The 21,294-nt window shown below is 41.6% G+C and overlaps 1 protein-coding gene across 1 annotated transcript in view; it reads right to left on the bottom strand.

Annotated features, from left to right (window-relative positions):
* LOC139477341 (cell surface glycoprotein 1-like) overlaps window positions 1–19,591 on the bottom strand; it is a 65,057-nt gene extending 45,466 nt beyond the window's left edge. The window contains exons 1-6 of the mRNA XM_071259894.1: window positions 19,455–19,591; window positions 2,234–2,904; window positions 1,322–1,651; window positions 890–1,219; window positions 458–787; window positions 106–355 (exon numbers count right to left, since the gene is read on the bottom strand). Of these exons, the coding sequence (XP_071115995.1) occupies window positions 106–355; window positions 458–787; window positions 890–1,219; window positions 1,322–1,651; window positions 2,234–2,904; window positions 19,455–19,591 (2,048 nt within the window). The remainder of the gene's footprint in view (window positions 1–105; window positions 356–457; window positions 788–889; window positions 1,220–1,321; window positions 1,652–2,233; window positions 2,905–19,454) is intronic.
* Between the last annotated feature and the right edge of the window lie 1,703 nt (window positions 19,592–21,294).

Raw genomic sequence — 21,294 nt, 5'->3', positions numbered from 1 at the left:
ATCCTTCATGAAAACCTGCTAACAAGACACACATGTGCTTGGCTGGTTGCCTGGATTGATACAGAGGCAAGGATGCTGGAGGGGATTGTGACATCAGGTATCTACTGGTCAGGATAGGCTATACTGGAGGGGATGGTGTCAGGTGTCTCCTTGTCAGAGTAGGCTATACTGGAGGGGATGGTGTCATCAGGTATTTCCTGGTCAGGATAGGCTATACTTGAGGGGATGGTGACATCAGGTATCTTCTGGTCAGGATAGGCTGTACTGGAGGGGATGGTGACATCAGGTATCACCTGGTCAGGATAGGCTATACTGGAGGGGATGGTGTCATCAGGTATCTCCAGGTCAGGATAGGCTATACTGGAGGGGAGGGTGACATCAGGTATCTTCTAGTCAGGATAGGCTATACTGGAGGGGATGGTGTCATCAGGTATCTTCTAGTCAGGATAGGCTATACTGGAGGGGATGGTGTCATCAGGTATCTTCTGGTCAGGATAGGCTATACTGGAGGGGATGGTGTCATCAGGTATCTTCTGGTCAGGATAGGCTATACTGGAGGGGATGGTGTCATCAGGTATCACCTGGTCAGGATAGGCTATACTGGAGGGAATGGTGTCATCAGGTATCTTCTGGTCAGGATAGGCTATACTGGAGGGGATGGTGTCATCAGGTATCTTCTGGTCAGGATAGGCTATACTGGAGGGGATGGTGTCATCAGGTATCGCCTGGTCAGGATAGGCTATACTGGAGGGGATGGTGTCATCAGGTATCTTCTGGTCAGGATAGGCTATACTGGAGGGGATGGTGTCATCAGGTATCTTCTAGTCAGGATAGGCTATACTGGAAGGGATGGTGTCATCAGGTATCTTCTGGTCAGGATAGGCTATACTGGAGGGGATGGTGTCATCAGGTATCTTCTGGTCAGGATAGGCTATACTGGAGGGGATGGTGGCATCAGGTATTTCCTGGTCAGGATAGGCTATACTGGAGGGGATGGTGGCATCAGGTATCACCTGGTCAGGATAGGCTATACTGGAGGGAATGGTGTCATCAGGTATCTTCTGGTCAGGATAGGCTATACTGGAGGGGATGGTGTCATCAGGTATCTTCTGGTCAGGATAGGCTATACTGGAGGGGATGGTGTCATCAGGTATCGCCTGGTCAGGATAGGCTATACTGGAGGGGATGGTGTCATCAGGTATCTTCTGGTCAGGATAGGCTATACTGGAGGGGATGGTGTCATCAGGTATCTTCTAGTCAGGATAGGCTATACTGGAAGGGATGGTGTCATCAGGTATCTTCTGGTCAGGATAGGCTATACTGGAGGGGATGGTGTCATCAGGTATCTTCTGGTCAGGATAGGCTATACTGGAGGGGATGGTGGCATCAGGTATTTCCTGGTCAGGATAGGCTATACTGGAGGGGATGGTGGCATCAGGTATCACCTGGTCAGGATAGGCTATACTGGAGGGAATGGTGGCATCAGGTATCACCTGGTTAGGATAGGCTATACTGGAGGGGATGGTGGCATCAGGTATCACCTGGTCAGGATAGGCTACACTGGAGGGGATGGTGGCATCAGGTATCACCTGGTCAGGATAGGCTATACTGGAGGGGATGGTGGCATCAGGTATCACCTGGTCAGGATAGGCTATACTGGAGGGGATGGTGTCATCAGGTATCTACTGGTCAGGATAGGCTATACTGGAGGGGATGGTGGCATCAGGTATCTCCAGGTCAGGATAAGCTATACTGGAGGGGATTGTGACATCAGGTATCTTCTAATCAGGATAGGCTATACTGGAGGGGATGGTGACATCAGGTATCTTCTAGTCAGGATAGGCTATACTGGAGGGGATGGTGCTATCAGGTATCTTCTAGTCAGGATAGGCTATACTGGAGGGGATGGTGACATCAGGTATCTTCTGGTCAGGATAGGCTATACTGGAGGGGATGGAGACATCAGGTATCTTCTGGTCAGGATAGGCTATACTGGAGGGGATGGTGACATCAGGTATCTTCTGGTCAGGATAGGCTATACTGGAGGGGATGGTGACATCAGGTATCTTCTAGTCAGGATAGGCTATACTGGAGGGGATGGTGCTATCAGGTATCTTCTAGTCAGGATAGGCTATACTGGAGGGGATGGTGCTATCAGGTATCTTCTGGTCAGGATAGGCTATACTGGAGGGGATGGTGCTATCAGGTATCTTCTAGTCAGGATAGGCTATACTGGAGGGGATGGTGACATCAGGTATCTTCTGGTCAGGATAGGCTATACTGGAGGGGATGGTGGCATCAGGTATCACCTGGTCAGGATAGGCTACACTGGAGGGGATGGTGGCATCAGGTATCTTCTGGTCAGGATAGGCTATACTGGAGGGGATGGTGACATCAGGTATCTTCTGGTCAGGATAGGCTATACTGGAGGGGATGGTGGCATCAGGTATCACCTGGTCAGGATAGGCTACACTGGAGGGGATGGTGGCATCAGGTATCTCCAGGTCAGGATAGGCTATACTGGAGGGGATGGTGGCATCAGGTATCACCTGGTCAGGATAGGCTATACTGGAGGGGATGGTGGCATCAGGTATCACCTGGTCAGGAGAGGATATACTGGAGGGGAGGGTGGCATCAGGTATCTCCAGGTCAGGATAGGCTATACTGGAGGGGATGGTGACATCAGGTATCACCTGGTCAGGATAGGCTATACTGGAGGGGATGGTGGCATCAGGTATCACCTGGTCAGGATAGGCTATACTGGAGGGGATGGTGGTATCAGGTATCTCCTGGTCAGGATAGGCTATACTGGAGGGGATGGTGTCATCAGGTATCTTCTGGTCAGGATAGGCTATACTGGAGGGGAGGGCGACATCAGGTATCTTCTGGTCAGGATAGGCTATACTGGAGGTGATAGTGTCTCAGATATAGACATATAAAGTGTCTTAGATAGACAGTTACCTCATATTGTAAAAACTGACTACATATACTGACACAAGAAAATGATTTTAGCAGTAATTATTTACATGCATGACAACGAATGAGATTTGTGTGACAAAATAACATTGTTGTGTTTGATTATCTTGTGCCTAGAAACACAGAACAACTTAATTTGACTTGTGTGGCCATTTTGTGAAATATTACAAAAAGATTAGAAATTTTAAAGATTAGAGATATTAGAAAGATTCAGTATGTTATTACTAGACAACTCCTCATGAATGGCGGTTAACAAAAAGCACATGTAGCAGGTTTCTACAGAGTGGGGCACATGCAATGGAGGGGAACAGCATTAAGCTGACGAGGACTTGGCAGGTTGTACTGATCTATAACCTGCCTACTGCATTAAGGAAGCCTTTCCATAGACGTCGTTTTTATTGCTTGCTTGATCACATGTGAAACATAAGTAGTCTCTTTCCATAGTCCCTGAAGCAGATAATATCATATAGTTTCACCTCTTGAACCACTCAACCAGTTGGTTTATGGCAGCTGATTGTACGGGAGGGGGTTAAAACTACCAGATTCAATCTGTAGGTAAATGGCATCTGGTTGTGAGAAATAGCATAACTTCACATTGGTTCAGATGGTTCAGATGATGCAGGGTCAGATCACTGACAGTTTTGTTGGATGTTTTCAACAGTATTGCCTTCCTTTATCATGAAGTCAAGATGAGGTCAATTTCTTTTATCATACCTCCACGTCAGAATGATGAGATCTCATTGGTCCATGTGATCTTGATAAAATACTGTGTAACCCGCCTTGGAGGGAAATAAATTTCTCAGCGAGAGAATAAATCCCTTATACCCTGCCACGAGCAGGACAGGCTGCATGTGGATTTCTGAGAGGTAGAATAAATCTCTTATCCACCTTCCAAAGCATAAGGCAGCATGGTTTCTGAGTCCATGAAAGTCGCCAGACATAGCACAAGTTAACCTATCAATTTTGTATTTGATTGAATTCTTAAACAATGTCATATTAAAACATGTCGGTAAAATAAATTTGTTGTAGCAGGATCACTCGAGGTAGATGGGGTTTTATGTGTGCTGTGTTAGGTTTTATACCTCATGCCTCCGGCTTCATGGGGATGTTAATTAACATGCCTGATGAGTGGATGAGTTTGTTTTTATGCGGCTTTTACTGAATTTCAGCTTGATGAGGGTGGAAATTAAGCCTGTAGAGATGCAGGTCTTAGATGTATATCTCCTTGGTGAAACGCACAAGCACGCGTATGGTGCTGACAGATCTAGAAATATAATCTGGGTGAATCTGGGATGTGAGCCCTTGGTCATCAAGAGTTTTAGCCTGAGGATGAAACGCACAGTAAAGTGTGGCGCCTTAGATCATTGAGTGGTGCCTTAGATCATTGGGTGGTGCCTTCGATCATTGGGTGGTGCCTTAGATCATTGGGTGGTGCCTTTGATTGATGGGTGGTACCTTAGATCATTGGGTGGTGCCTTCGATCATTGGACGGTGCCTTCGATAATTGAGTGATGCCTTAGATCATTGGATGGCTCCTTAGATAATTGGGTGGTGCCTTAGATAATTGGGTGGTGCCTTTGATCATTGGGTGGTGCCTTAGATCATTGGGTGGTGCCTTAGATCATTGGATGGCACCTTCGATAATTGGGTGGCACCTAAAATCATTGGATGGTGCCTTAGATCATTGAGTGGTGCCTTAAATCATTAAGTAGTGCCTTAGATCATTGGATGGCGCCTTAGATCATTGGGTAGTGCTTTAGATCATTTGGTGGTGGTGCCTTAGATCATTGGGTGGTGCCTTAGATCATTGGATGGCGCCTTTGATCATTGGGTGGAGCCTTAGATGATTGGGTCGCACCCTATATCATTGCGCAATACATGCCTGACGAGAAGTCTGATGAATAGACCCAAGAGTGTATGGTAGACCATACATGTTGCGTAACAACTAATCCCACAGAATGACCAGACAGGGCCTGGAGGGAAAAAATGACAGCTACAATGGTTAGGCGCATTGTGTGGGATGAATCTAGTGAATAGATTCGACGTCATAGAGTGTGAGAACATGATATTATCATAACAGTGGAAGACTCGGGGATATGGGAAGTGTAAACAAGTTGTTGTGCAGTAGGTCTGGTTCACAAAACGTGTTACTTGTGTAGAATAAACTTCAGCGACATCTCTAGCGACTGCAACACACCCACATTCTACACAGGTAGGTGGAGAATATTTGTTGTCTATTATTCCTTGTATACTACTCCTTTTTTGATAAGGATGACATGTCATTCTAATTTAACATACATTTGAAATATTATGAAAATCACTTTTGTGTATTGTGGAAAGATAAAAAATATCGCTATCAAAAATGGAGTAGTTAATGGTCGGGCTGTGTGGCCCAGTGTTAAATAGTCAAAGAATGTACATTTTCACATGGGGTATGTGTAACAGGTAGGGAGGGTATTCTCAGGACTGCAGTGACCAACTGAATTTTCCCTTATTCCCAATTAGGACGTTGTGTGAATTTAGTGTGAAATCAGTCATGTCGGTGTCTTACTTAATCCAGATTATCTTAATTAAAGACCGTGAACAGTGGACAAACAATTTTATTTTATTGTAGAGGTAGTACTTTTTCTTTGAAGAATGTTCATTGTAGTTTTGCTGTATATTTCCAGTAACTGTTCATAAAAATGCTTACTTGCATATATTTATATAATTATTTATGTATGATTATTCCCAGAGAACATGAACTGTACAACCAACATATATTGTGTAGAAATAGGAGTTTGCTTTCATCAGTGGTAATTAATATTACTGTTTTCATGCTGAATACCTTGGCACAATTTATCATTCATATAAAAAACCCACTGAACAGCAAACATGATACATATTTTATACTTGTTAAATTTTCCCCTGCTATCTATAATTATATAGAATTCTGTGTAAGTACATATTGTCTGTTGGTGATTGACTACATGATACTGACTCTGTGACATAAGGACATGCATATAGTGTTTATAGTGTATAAAGTGTATTGTGAGTTTTTCCTTGTTTTCCATACCAAAGTGGCTAGTTGACAAGAGATATAGACTTTCACAAGTCTCTAAGGCAACAATCAATCTTTTAAATAATAATTTCTAGATGATATATATAATAATAAGTTGTCCTATAAAAGACTTGCATCCTCATACTGACCGATTATCTAGACTTGCCTATTAGGCGACACGTTTTTTATTTCTTGGTTTACGGATTTCAATCCATTTCAAAAGTGAGGCAGGCCATTTAAAAAAAGAAAAGAAAAAAAAGCCTCTCACATTTTTTTTACTTGAATTTTGTCCTAAAAAGTTAGGTAGGTATGAAAAAAAAATATCCTGGTGTAACAAAAGTAAGATAACTCAATTTTTCAAGAACATTTTATTATATCCCTGGCACTCAGCTTGTGCACAAATGGCAACATAACAATATTCATGTCATGGGTGGAAATGCATGAAAGACGCTGCTATTTTGGCAGCATGGGCAACGTTTAACTTTTTCAACACCAGCCAACCAGAAGATTACTGCTGTGGCACCAAGTTCCCAGAGACTCTTGTGTGATAAATGAAACCAACATTTATCAAGGAAATTATCTGCTGAAATTAACGTCTTTGTTACGACATGTTTGGCCATACACTATTTGAAAGGTCTAATTAATCCTATTGTTTATAATAAATATGAAAGTTATGTGTATTACATTATTTAAATAATTCATTAACAACTAAAAAAGGTTCGTTTTAAATAAAAATAATGTAAGCTAAAACATTCATAACGTTCAGATTAAGGACCAATGAAGCGCAAATTTAATGATTTTATAAGAAATTCATAAGAATTCATAAAATCCACTTACCCATTTCTTTTTTATTTTCATTTGTTTACGTTGTTGGAACGTTATTTTAAAAAGAATTACAAATAATATCTGTCATCACCCATTTCCCGATGATAGTGGCTGTCCACTCACTAACATGAGGAAATACCTCCATTTTCAAAGCTTCGTATGAATAACACGTACGTCGAAGGCTGCCATGTCAGTATACATTAAAAAAAACTTATATTGTTTGACCGACAAAATCTGCTACAAGGTCGTCTCCAAAGCAAAAAGTAAATAATTCAGGGTTCACCAAATTAGATGTGTTATAACATGGCCAACAAGGGCGTATACGTTGGTGTTCTTCATGTTTTATTTTCATCTTTTATTGCAATATCCATATACAATTACTCATTCCACATTGACTAGGTGTATATGTTTCCACAGTCCATAATGGGGAGGTTTTCTCAGTGAAGGTAGATGAAGTTTGGGTATTTCGATGTGCGTTCTTACTCTTAGGTTGTTGTTGTTTTTTTGTGGTTGTTTAACGCAGCACTCAGCCATATTCCAGCTATATGACGGCGGTCTGTAAAATAATCGAGTCTGGACCAGACAATCCAGTGATTGACATCATGAGCATCGATCCACACAATTGGGATCGATGACATGCATCAACCAAGTCAGCGAACCTGACCACCCGATCCCATTAGTCGCTTTTTACGACAAGCATAGTCGCCTTTTACGGCAAGTATGGGTTGCTGAAGACCTATTCTACCCCGGAATCTTCACGGGTCCTTACTGTTAGGAAGTTTTAAGGCATACAATAAAATTGAGCAGCTATTCACACAGGATGAACCATTTCAAGTGTAATAGATAAAACATCACTATGAAATATAAGTTGTATTGCAATCATTAAACCACCACCTTTTTAACGCATAAGGTATTCCAGACTGATTTCTTTTTCCGTCATTTCCCATCCCACGCCCGGTGATGACACCGCCATTATTTGGGTTGACAAAGGAGAGAATATAAGAGTTCTTGAGAATTATTTTCTTTGAAGTGTTGCATGTTTACAGCTATAAACATGCTTATACAATGCAAAAGGTTCATAATAGCGGCTGGAAGTGAAAACTTGACTTTTGTATTTCAGTCTGTCGATTATTTGTTTTCGAACGATCACTGTATAGGTGTTGTGACAACACCAACCAATGCAAATACCATCGTTGTATGCCTCCAATGACAACAGACCTTATGTTACCTCCATGTCAGAATGATGACATCTGATTGGCCTCTGGATCGTGGTATAAAGCTTAACGTGGAACACACTACACTCAGGCGCAGTGGTGACGCAGCATAACACCACTGCCACAGGCTAATTCGCATATCACGTGAACAGACTTTTCTCTTGTTTGTAAACAAACGCGTCGATTTTTAAATCAGTACAGATTAGCCCAATGCAATTATTTAGGGGCGCTTTATCTAAATGTGTAGACCTGTCAAAAAACTTATCAAAAACGTATGCAATATCTTGAATGGACTGTGTAAGATGTGACGAATCGTCACATGGCGCTGACCTGTCAGAGGTACTATGCTGGTCACATGGAACTCTGGGTAAGAGAGTGAGGACACATAAAACCCCATGTACCCCTCGTGATCCTGCTACAAGTTGTGTTACTGCATGTCTGCGTCTGTGGACACTGATACTTGTGTGACCCGTGAAGATTCCGAGGCAGAATAGGTCTTCAGCAAGCCATGCTTGCCGTAAAAGGCAACTATGCTTGTCGTAAGAGGCCACTAACGGGATCGGGTGGTCAGGCTCGCTGACTTGGTTGATGCATGTCATCAATCCCAATTGCGTGGATCTATGCTCATGATATCAATCTCTTGATTGTCTGGTCCAGACTTGATTATTTACAGACCGCCGTCATATAGCTGGAATATTGCTGAGTGTGGCGTTAAACAACCAACCAACTGATACTTGTGTGGGATCGAAATGTCAGCACGTTTTTTTCCTTTAGAGTTATATTTGAATATGTCCAGAAACCTCGATATAATGAATACTGGCTGTCCTTTATCGTGCTATTGTTTAAAACCTTGAAGTGACCAGTTGACTCTCTGTATACAGTAGTGCACTTGGTAGTTGTAGCAGTAGTAGTTGTAGTTAACATTAACTGGTAACAGTTTTTGTAGTTGTAGTTGTAGTGGTAGGTTTTGTGGTTGTCATTGTTGTTGATTATTAGTTTGTTGTGTAGTTGTTGTTGTTGTTGTTGTAAGAGTGTTAGTGGGTTTTGTAGTGCCAGTTATAATTAAGGCGCATTAGGAATCCCGACGGTCTATGTAACAATTTGACACTACCTAATAAGAGTAACGAAAGACGTATATATGTTTTTGGAGTAAAATAACTATTAACCACTGACATTACTCATTAATGGCCCCTCGGGTTTTAATCCATCAAGACAACAACAGTTATGAGGATTAAGCATCAAAGGATACAGCACTGGGACTTCGTGGGACTAATTTTTGCCAACAGGTCAACGTCCTTTGAATACCCAGTGTGGGAATGTGCTAGTTGATCAAACGAAAGTACCAAGTGTCATTTCTTTAAATTTCTAACTGAAAAGGCAGATTTAGCTAGGAGGAAAGTTTGGATACAGTAGAAACCATATACCCTATATGGTCTCTGGATACAGTGATGTCAGCTTTGAGAAAAGAAGTGAAAATGTACATGTCGTTTTGTGTTCCTTGCGTTTTGAGGCATCTGTCTTTGAGAGAGATCCAGAAAAACAAAAATTGCTTGGTTAAGAAAGTAATTTCGATTCATCGCTTAAAATAATTCATGCCTGACTACCATCGTACAAAAATTTCTAAAGACCATGCAAATTGGTCAGATTACATGCTGTGGGGATATATTTGGCACATATTTGTGTATATACTTCACATATTCTGTCCATTGTCTGCAAAAACTTGAAACCCTTGTTTGTGTTCAGGATTTTTTGTTTGTTTTGTTGTTTAACGTCGCATTCAGCCATATTCCAGCTATATGATGGCGGTCTGTAAATAATTGAGTCTGGACCAGACAATCCAATGGCTGACGTCATGAGCATTGATCCACGCAATTGGGATACGATGACATGCATCAACCAAGTCAGTGAGTCGGACCACCTGATCCCGTTAATTGCCTCTTACGACAAGCATAGTTGCCTTTTACGGCAAGCATGGGTTGCTGAAGACCTATTCTACCATGGATCTTCACGGGTTGTATGTGTTGAGGAAAGGATTCTCTAATTTCATTCAAAAAATATGCTGCAGGATGAACTTTACTACATTTTTGGGATGTCTTTTGTAAACAAGAGTGAGTGAGTTGGGTTTAACGCCGCTTTTAGCAGTATTCCAGTTATATCACGGCATGTCAGCTTAAAGTGGGAGGAAAGCCCAAAGTGATGCAGGTCTCAGAGGTTTACCACTTTGGTGAAACCCATGAGCATTGGTATGGTGCTGACAAACCTAGAAACATAATCGGGGCGAACTGGGATTCGAACCCACAATCATAGGTTTCTGGCGTGCCCAAGGGATGCAACTCTGCACAGCGAATCGTGGCGCCTTAGACGACTGGACCACCCCTTTTTAAACAAGACTTGAAGTTGATAATCTTCTGCATGCACAGTGTCTGTAAGCCCTGAAATTACATGAGTTCTCATTTAAAAGTTTAATTTAATAGGTTAATACTCACCACCTCATACAATATATTTACCTTTTTTAATAAAACCCCCTCCAGGATTACTGATATAAATGAAGATGTGTTAGCCATTGATTTAAAAAAGTCAAACAAATCATGTACATGTATTTGCCTTGGGAATAATTAAACGATAAATGTCAACGTGAAAAAAAGTGTTTGTTTGTCAGTTTGATTGGATATATGTTTATTATCGATCATAAGTGATCTATGGTGGATCCAAGTTTTTCAAATGAACTGTTATTACCCTCGGTTGTTGGGGAGGGGGTAGTTTTTACTTGATGCAGATTTCAAAAGGAGGGATGTGTTTAACCCTCTGCATCCCGCATCTGGATCCACTACGTGATGATTATTCTTATTCTGTGTCTAAATCTAGGATAAGTTATTGTAGGACAAAAAGCTGTTTTAGGTTAGACAAGTGTTAATGTGGTGTACATGTTTAGAGAAATTATGTGACAGGTAGTTTTGTCTGTAATACTGTCAGTTTTATTTCATCTATTTGTTGTTAAATTGTTCTGTGTATACTGTAAATCTTGATATTAACGCGAGCGTGTATTAAATGCGAAAAAAGCGAGTGGTCTTTGCTCGCATTATTAAACATCACATTTATATCAACAATAAGACATTTTGGATAGCAGAAATACCAACTTAGACATATGCTGAAAACAAACAACTATGTATTCCACATCACTGTTTTTTGAGCAGCACTTGTTACAAGTATATAAACAATGTCATTCAAACATTAATTACATCGTGTGAATTGTCACTGCTGGAGTCAAGACAAGCGTTCTACTGACTCATGTCATCACTGATCACACTTGCAAGTCCAGACAGACGCCACCCAACAAGGCGACTGCATCAAAGGCCGACACGAGCCTATTGTATTAGCTGAAGTACTCTACTCAGAGCTAATAAGCGGTGCTATTTGGTGTGTGTTTGGATTAATGTAAGGTTGGATTAAGGTGAGGATTCTCCTGTATACCGGACAGAGGACATTTTGTTTAGATATAAATCCACTGATGCTTGAGAGGAGGGGGTGTCGCATTCATATCGAGTCGCATTTTTGGCTAGGGGCCAGTGGTCGCATTCTTTTGGAGACGCATTAATTTCACGTTTTACAGTATTTTATTCAGAAAGGTTAGGATAATGCACAATATCTGATTTTGTTTGATAGATCTACCTCACTGCCCTCAGGCTTATTTCGACCAATCAAAGGCTCAAATTGAAATGGAATAGGGCTGGGACGGGTTACTCGGGTACTAAGGTCGGGTGGATCCTGAGTTGGCCTACCCGGACCCATGGTTAGTCATGTGATATATTGTTTAATGTTTGAAAATATCTAGAACTCTATGGTTACACTACAAGTCACTAATGTTCGCATTTCTTTCTGACTTAGCGCCATTGCTTCTGACCTTTATAGGTTTGAATACAAATAACACTTCAGTCAACTTCAATGTATGCATGACCAGATCGTTTTATACATATATTGAAATACATTTCACCAGGGCTACGCTCAAACTATTTCCAATCGGACATTTTGTACCAAACTCTTGAGACCTGTAGCGGGTACCCGGGTAGGGTCGGGTAATACCAGAGTGGGTACCCAGGTAGTAAATCTGGACTTGTCCCAGCCCTAATGTGAAAGGTCATAGAGCGGAAAGTTTTCATCGGTGTCATTGTCACGTGCACGTGATGCCATGGCGAAGGCTAGTAATCTACAAAACACTATACAGAAACAGTGATTGTCTGCAAGTCAGCTCTCCAGTATGACGTCATGTCACATGATGACATCTCTGCCCATTTACTCTTGGTAGTTCCTGGATTATGAATAGGTTTTTTTAAATTTTTCCTACTTTCGTTGACTGTAGAAAATATTTTTCTTCAAGATACTTGTTTTGATAGGCTTATATATGATTTAATTCCGTATCTTCACTGTACATCTCCTTCAAGGCAGCAAAAACAACTCAGTTTAATGCCGCAAAAGGCGACTATGCTTGTTGTAAGAGGCGACTAACGGGATCGGGTGGTCAGGCTCGCTGACTTGGTTGACGCATGTCATCGATCCCAATTGTGTGAATCGATGCTCATGATATCAATCACTGGATTATCTAATCCAGACTCGATTATTTACAGACCGCCGTCATATAGCTGGAATATTGCTGAGTGCGGCGTTAAACAACAAACCAACCAATCAACCAAGTAAACACAAAACTCAATCAGTGGGGACTCGACTTAGTGTGCATCATTGACCTGATCACATAAATCGCTGCTCATGCTATCAACCACTAGTTTGAACGACCTGCATTTGTGGGAATATTGCTGACTGAACATAAAACAGGTTTGACTTTCTCATGGCCACGGGGCAGCAGTAGGATGTAGTGTTATTGTACTCGTTTCTTTAGACGGGTCAGTGAGACCACACAATACCTGGACATGGATGCATGCTTAGTTAATACGACAGAGTCAGTGACCCGGACCCAGGCTAGCTGGCAGACAGGACCAGTCTCCCCTGTACCCATCACTGCAAGGTAGGTGGTATGGACGTCTCTATGTTTATTGATGTGGTAAATCTGTCTGTGTTCTGAGTGTGTGTTTCTGTAACTTACGTTGTATGACTGTGACATGTGATATTGGGGTAGACTTTAACTGGAGGTGATGTATGACTCAAGGACTTGTTTAGACTGTCATTGACACTTTCCGTCGTAGATTGTTTTTTTATATGAGATGATAGGTTTTATTAGTGATTTTTGTGGTTGGATTATTGTATTTGGTCAGTTGCTGTGTTTTGTCTTCTTTGATGATTTTCATGAGGTTTGGTCTTTAGCTGGACTTAGGGTGGGTGAGGGTGGGTGTGATTGTGGAAGGCAGGTGGACTGGAGGGGAGGAAGGGTGATGGTGGAGTGCTGGTGTTGCATGAGGGTGGGGGTTGAAAAGGGGTAGGGGTTGTGGGTAGAGGGAGGTTAATGGTTGGCAGGGAAGGTCGTGGGTAGAGGGAGGGTGATTGTTGGGAGGGGAGGTTGTGGGTAGAGGGAGGTTAATGGTTGGGAGGGGAGGTTGTGGGTAGAGGGAGGGTGATTGTTGGGAGGAGAGGTTGTGGGTAGAGGGAGGTTAATGGTTGGAAGGGGAGGTTGTGGGTAGAGGGAGGGTGATTGTTGGGAGGAGAGGTTGTGGGTAGAGGGAGGGTGATTGTTGGGAGGGGAGGTTGTGGGTAGAGGGAGGTTAATGGTTGGAAGGGGAGGTTGTGGGTAGAGGGAGGGTGATGGTTGGGAGGTGAGGTTGTGGGTAGAGGGAGGTTAATGGTTGGTAGGGGAGGTTGTGGGTAGAGGGAGGGTGATTGTTGGGAGGAGAGGTTGTGGGTAGAGGGAGGGTGATTGTTGTGAGGGGAGGTTGTGGGTAGAGGGAGGGTGATTGTTGGGAGGGGAGGTTGTGGGTAGAGGGAGGTTAATGGTTGGGAGGAGGGGTTGTGGGTAGAGGGAGGGTGATTGTTGTGAGGGGAGGTTGTGGGTAGAGGGAGGGTGATTGTTGTGAGGGGAGGTTGTGGGTAGAGGGAGGTTAATGGTTGGGAGGAGGGGTTGTGGGTAGAGGGAGGGTGATTGTTGGTAGGGGAGGTTGTGGGTAGAGGGAGGGTGATTGTTGGGAGGGGAGGTTGTGGGTAGAGGGAGGGTGATTGTTGGTAGGGGAGGTTGTGGGTAGAGGGAGGGTGATTGTTGGTAGGGGAGGTTGTGGGTAGAGGGAGGGTGATTGTTGGCAGGGAAGGTTGTGGGTAGAGGGAGGATGATTGTTGGGAGGGGAGGTTGTGGGTAGAGGGAGGTTAATGGTTGTGAGGGGAGGTTGTGGGTAGAGGGAGGTTATTGGTTGGGAGGAGGGGTTGTGGATAGAGGGAGGGTGATTGTTGGGAGGAGGGGTTGTGGGTAGAGGGAGGTTAATGGTTGGCAGGGAAGGTTGTGGGTAGAGGGAGGATGATTGTTGTGAGGGGAGGTTGTGGGTAGAGGGAGGTTAATGGTTGGTAGGAGGGGTTGTGGATAGAGGGAGGGTGATTGTTGGGAGGGGAGGTTGTGGGTAGAGGGAGGTTAATGGTTGTGAGGGGAGGTTGTGGGTAGAGGGAGGTTATTGGTTGGGAGGAGGGGTTGAGGACTCTATATTTGATAGACGCTGTGAACAACTGTTGTGCACACAGACATGCTATATAGATTCACTCAGGTTAATGGCAGCATTGTACAGTGACATTGTCTACACTTACTCCCCTACCCCTATCGCCTCTACCAAAAAAAGAAAGCAATAAAAAAGCAATATGATGTTAACAACAGACAATGACAGCGACGTCCTCAGAGATGCCGCAGATTACACAATACGCAGACCATTTTTATAAAGGAGCACTAATCTCTGGCTTCTATCTGGCTCTCTGACACTGGCCACTAAGGCTCATTAGGTGCCGTGAGTCGATGTGCTTGCTTACACAACTGAACAGAGGGCACGGGTGGCCCAGTTGTCTAAGGTGCTGCCATTCGCTGTCCAGAGTTGCGTCCCTTGGGCCTGCCAGAAACCTATGATTACGGGTTTGAATCCCTGTTCCCCTTGATTATGTTTCTAGGTTTGTCAGCACCATACCCGTGCTCGTGGGTTTCACCGAGTGGTAAACACCTGAGACCTCCATCACTTCGGGCTTTCCTCCCACATTAAAGGGGCACTGATCTAACTAATTCCCCGGACTGGTTGTGGCCGTTGTTATTGTTTTTTCCCCCGTGAGTACCCGGATGATACGCAACGCAACTGAGTGTGACCAGAGACTGGGCTGCCGTCTGCAAGGACTGCTAAATAAACTCTGAGGCTGGAGGCAATATTTGTTTTACGCATTTTTGCATAAACACTGATTGGGTAACTGTGATCTATAAAGATTTCGACAAAGGGCGCATGTTAATTAATTTCTTCAGCCTAAACAAACAGACAAAAAGAACGGCGGAGCTCGTCGGATGTCGTCATTTGGAAATACCCAGGATGGTTATTGTTTAATACTAAAAAAAGTATCCATGCAGTGAAAGCATTTTCGGATTTGGGATTGCGTCGGTAATATGATTACTACTCCCTTGTTGTCATCCACGTTTTCTGGTATATCCCTACACTTGTGTATTTGTCGTCATTCACTTGATGCTCAGTTAATGAATTTATTACAGGTACAATTAGTGGTAGCACCACTCAGATTACCTGACAAAGGTTCCCATTTGGCATTTATTGTGTTGGGGTAATTATTCAATCTAAATCCAAGTTTGAAGTGAGGTGAAATGTGTGTTATGTAATATGCACGTGACAGACCAGCAAGAGATGAATGATCAGTTGATTTACTTTTTTTGGTAAATCAACAGATCGTTCCTAGTCATCAAAGGATTAACAGAAAATACGCTGATTGAATAATCACTGTTATCTTGCACATTGCACATGTCAAAAGTGAGTGTTTACATGTCTAGGTTTACTAAAACAAATAATTAAGGGAATACACTCAAATCATAACGTGAAGTGCCGATGTAAAAACAACATACTTTGTTCAAAGGGTTTACTGATAATACGTTGATTGATTGATCATTGTTATCAATCACTCAATGGATTATTTAGGAACCGTGGATGTTATGAAAATAGTTGTCAAGTGGGCTTTCAGAAACACCTGAAACAATCCAAGTGATCAGTTGAGAAACGAACACGGGTTATAATATCCTGAAACGATATATATATTTTAAAATATTTGATTGTTACAGAAACATGTGACATCAAATAAGTTTCTTTGTACAGCTGCAGACGAGTGGGATATTGTTCCTTTGTGTGGATATTCACGGAAACATTTCTTGAACAAGGAAGCTGCCTAAAATTTATACACATAAATTTGGTAGGTTGTAATTATGATATTTGCATTTTGTTTTCCTTCATTTGAACCGATTCGTTCTTGTTTCTCTACGTCTTGGTTGGGAAATTCTTCAATGCGCGATAGACGTTGTTTTCACAGGTCTTTTCTTTTGTAAGCGTGTATAAATTACCGTCAATTTGTAAAATGTGATTCTCTCAGGCCGTTTATAAAATGTGTAAATATTTCAGTCATTTTGACTAAAACTTCAGTCCAGATTGATTAAGACGATCAAAAGGCCCTACACACATCACAACAGATTATTATGTAGGATTAGAAGCCAAACAACATAGAAATGTACTTTTCAGCGTAACATTTTCAGTCTCTTGGTGATGACATTAAACATCGAAATGTTTGGAATTCATCATCATAATCATACAGATGGAAATGTTTTTCAGTTACTTGGTAAAATATTTAGCCGTTTAATAAATTTGTTACACATTTTGACAGTAACAAAAATATACACACTATAAAAAAAAGCAATGCTCAGGTGAAATATTTACTTTGTGTTGCAAGTCGAAATAGTATAAACGAAAATCGCAAAATTACCAAGCAAGTGACCTCGTCACCATTACCGATGCTACCCACAAAGATACCTACATTTCCTTATTATCTCGAAAACTGTATTTCATTTTGTTGATCAATGTGACCATACGCCCTTATTACTACCCATAAAAGTGACTAATGCGCTTACGAATGGCGCAGCAGAGGTCGCGAACTAGTCTTGATTTCTGCTATACATCCGGGTACTCACGGGGAAAAAACAATAACAAAGGCAACAACCAGTCCCGGGGAATTGCGTTAGATCAGTGCCCCTTTAAGCTGACACGCCGTGATATAACTGTAATACTGTTAAAAGCGGCGTTAACCAAACACACTCACTCACACAACTAAGCATGACAAGAGATTGGGCTACGGTCTGTAAAGACAGCATAAATCAACTTTGAGGTAATATATATGCGCATTTCTGAACAGAGTGCTTACCTGTGATCTATGAAGATTTCAATATTTCAAAGGGCGCATGTTGATGAATTTCTTTAACCATTACAATCAGACAAAATGAACAATGGGAGCTTGTTGGATCTTGTTGTTTGGAAGTACCCCAGACTGTTATAGTCTCATAAAATATAAGTATCCCAGACTGTTATAGTCTCATAAAATATAAGTATCCCTGCAGAGATTTTGTATTGCGTGGATAATACGATTACTACTCCCTCGTTGTCATCCATATTTCCTGGTATAACCCTTCACGTGTATTTGTCGTCATTCACTTGATGCTAAGTTAATAAATTTGTTTCAGGTATAATTAGTGGTAGTGGTAATTACCTGACAAAGGTTTCCATTTGTCATTTCTTGTGTCATGGGTAATTATTCTGTCTGAAGTCTGGGTCTGAAGTGGGGTGAAATGTATGTTATGTAATATGTGCAAGAAAGCCCATCTTCCCGATGCAAGAGAGTTAACTGATTTTAAAAGTCCAGTTTCCACCCTTGCCGAACTAGGCTGGAATTCCTTGGCTCTATCGTAGCGCCACCAGTGGTTGTTACGAGTTATGTCCCTTCTAAGCCTGAGACTCCTTTAGACCAATCAGATTCCACCTCTTGTATCACTTGCTTTTGCTTCAAACGAACAGTGGCTCCCAGTCAAGACGATCTGATCGATAATCAAGGTCTATGTTGTGATAAAATGAGTCTTAAATTGCAAAATGCATCAAATCACATGAGCACCTTATTTAAAAACATGAAAAGATTTGGAAAATATCTGTTGACAATGAGTTGGCGGTGCACATGCTTTGCAAATCCTGCGATCAACCGAAATGTGCATGACAGTTTACGAACCGGATTTTGATATTGTTGCATGATTTTGATTGGACTATGCATAGACTCGTCAGTCCAGCCAACATGTAACTCCATAATACCAGCCTAGTTTGGCAAGGGTGGAAACTGGACGTTTATAGTCAGTTAACTCTCTTGCCTCGGGAAGATGGTGACAGCGCAGCAAGAGAGAATGATCAGTTGAGTCGCAGATATGTTGAGTGATTATTCACTGTCATTTTTCACAGTTATTTGTCAAAAGAAAATGTTGATATATGTGGGTTTACTAAAACAGAACGAATACACCCATATCTGGGCATGAAGTGCCAATGTTAAAACAACGTACCTTGTTTAAAGGATTAACTGATACCACATTGATTGATTGTTCATTGTCATCTATCAATGGATTTTGTTGGAACCATGGACATCATGAAAATAGTTGTCCTGTGTGCTATCTCAGCTGACCAATGAGACTTGACACCTATGTGAAACACCTGAAACAAACTAAGTGATCAGTTGAGAAACGAACACGAGTTATAATATCCAGAAATGCTATACACTTTAAAGTATTAGATTGTTACACAGACATGTGACATCGCAAAAGTTTCTTTGTACAGCTTCAGCTGTATGGGATATCGTTCCTTTATGTGGATATTTACAAATACATTCCTCGAACAAGGTAACTTGCATATTTTATTATGTCTGTATATGACTATTCAAAACTTTGTCACCATTAACGATGCTACCCCCAAAGATACCTACATTTCCTTATTATTTCCAAGAAAAAACTGTATTTCATTTTGCTGAGCAATGTGACAATACACCATTATACTTTTAAAAAAAAGTTACAAATGCGCTAAGGGTTGGCACACCATAGTTACAAATGCGCTAAGGGTTGGCGCACCATAGGTCATGAACTGGTCAAATTTCTGGGATATCATCCAGGTATCCACTGGAAAAAACAATAACAAAGGCAACAACCAGTCCTGGTGATTTTTCAGAGCTCAGTGCCACTTTAAGGTAACATGCCTACCCAGGACACATGGCAAATGTGTCTTCACATTTAAGTAGATAGTTTTTCTCCCATAAATATTGAACGTTGTTATCTCGGTGCATTTGTCCTCGATCGCCTCTAGTTATACAGAACAAGAAAGATGGGTAGCTGTTGTTGTTCATTCATCATCAGGACACATCCCCATCCTCATCACTGTCTGAGCACCCTGGTGCATTGTGGGCTGGTGCACATCTCCAGGAGCCATCTAGCACAGTTGTGCACCTTCCAGAATGTGTTGTAGTGGAGGCCGCCGATCTGTTCACCAAATGGCTTAGAGACAAGATGCAACATTTTTGCGTAAATGTTCCATGTAGAAACAGAAACAATATTCTATAAACTAAATAAACAGATACATAATAAGTCAGGATAACAACACAAAGTACCAATACAAAATATTATGTTATGACCTTGGGTTATCTATCGTATGTATTTCAGATTTATTTGAAGTTGTATACATGATAGCAGATTATTTCTATGTTACCTGGTTCATTATTTGAAAAAAAGTAGACTAAATATTTCTGTGATGTTAAGGCTTTCAAAATATTTATTTTTTAAGAAAAGAGAATTAAACAGGGCATGTCTTATATCTGAATAAGGGGAACGGGTGGCCCAGTCATCTAAGGTGCCATGATTCACTGTGCAGAGTTGCTTCCCTTGGGCACACCAGAAACCTATGATTGTGGGTTCAAATCCTTGTTCGTCCCAATTATGTTTCTAGGTTTGTCAGCACCATACCCGTGCTCGTGGGTTTCACCGAAGTGGTAATCGTCTAAGACCTGCATCACTTCGGGCTCTCCTCCCACATTAAGCTGACACGCCGTGATATAACTGGAATACTGTTAAAAGCGGCATTTAACCCAACTCACTCACTCACTATATCTGAATATTTACTACAAGACATCAGATAGAGTTCTTCATCTGCAAGGACTGAGTTGTGGTCACAGAGATGTTCATCCAAAGGTGTAGGTGGTCTTGTTCTTCTACACAGTTCACTTTTAGGCTGGGTTCACACAGCCTTAGCTTGGTGAAGTGGGTACAGTGTTTTTTTATTCCCCGCCCAACAAAGTTGGCGGGGGATATAGCAACAGGCTCCATCCGTCCGTCCGTCCATCACATTTCGTTTCCGGAGCATAACTCAGAAACCGTTCAATATTTTTTCATGAAACTTTGCAGGTCTGTCAAGTACATGCTGAACTGGTGCCTTTTGTAATTTAGAATTTTGTTAAATTTTTATTTTTTACATTTCCATGGCAACAAGATGGACTTAGGTTCCAAACTCTTCTGTTTTTTACAATTTCCATGACAAGCGCCCATGGTGATATTTGCTAATATATTGGCAAGTGAACAATACCAATTAGCATCCCTTCCGATTGATCAGTTTACACAAGACTTATTTATTCGTGTATAATAAGCACTCGTGTGTTATATGCCCCCTTAATTATGGGCAATTATATTCTTGAAAAATATATCTGTTGTATATAAACAGTTCAGACCGTCAGCATAAACCACGACATTTTTCTTTCAACTCTGTTTTTTTCCACCAAAATAATATTGTAATAAGAGCCCCCTATTTCTAATTTTGAGAGTGCCCTGGGCGCTTATTACGTCGAATACGGTATACTGTTAAGATGTTTAATGAATACTTGATTGAGGGAAAGAAAGGTCAGCTTTTTAAAAGAGAAAATGCTATATATCAGAGTTCGATTAGTTTAAACATTGCTTCAGATGAGAGATTTGTGATTTCTATATAACTCAGTACAGCTTTTTATTATCATTTCATCTGGGAACAGTTTGGAAATATCGGATACTGTTACTGATAACATTTAGGCCAAGACCATTTTGATGATATTTGTTTGTTTTAAGTTTCATGTGTGGTTGTGTGGAGGGTTTGAAGAGAGAAAGAAATAGATACGGTTCAGCTGTTGCATATGAGTGAGTGAGTGAGTGAGTGAGTGAGTATGGTTTTACGCAACTTTTAGCAATATTCCAGCTAG

The sequence above is a fragment of the Haliotis cracherodii genome, unplaced genomic scaffold, assembly GCF_022045235.1.
Source record: "Haliotis cracherodii isolate W230 unplaced genomic scaffold, xgHalCrac1.p SCAF_33, whole genome shotgun sequence".
Taxonomy (NCBI): domain Eukaryota; kingdom Metazoa; phylum Mollusca; class Gastropoda; order Lepetellida; family Haliotidae; genus Haliotis; species Haliotis cracherodii.
Note: the sequence above shows the minus strand (reverse complement) of the source record. Positions and strands in the feature narration are given on the sequence as shown.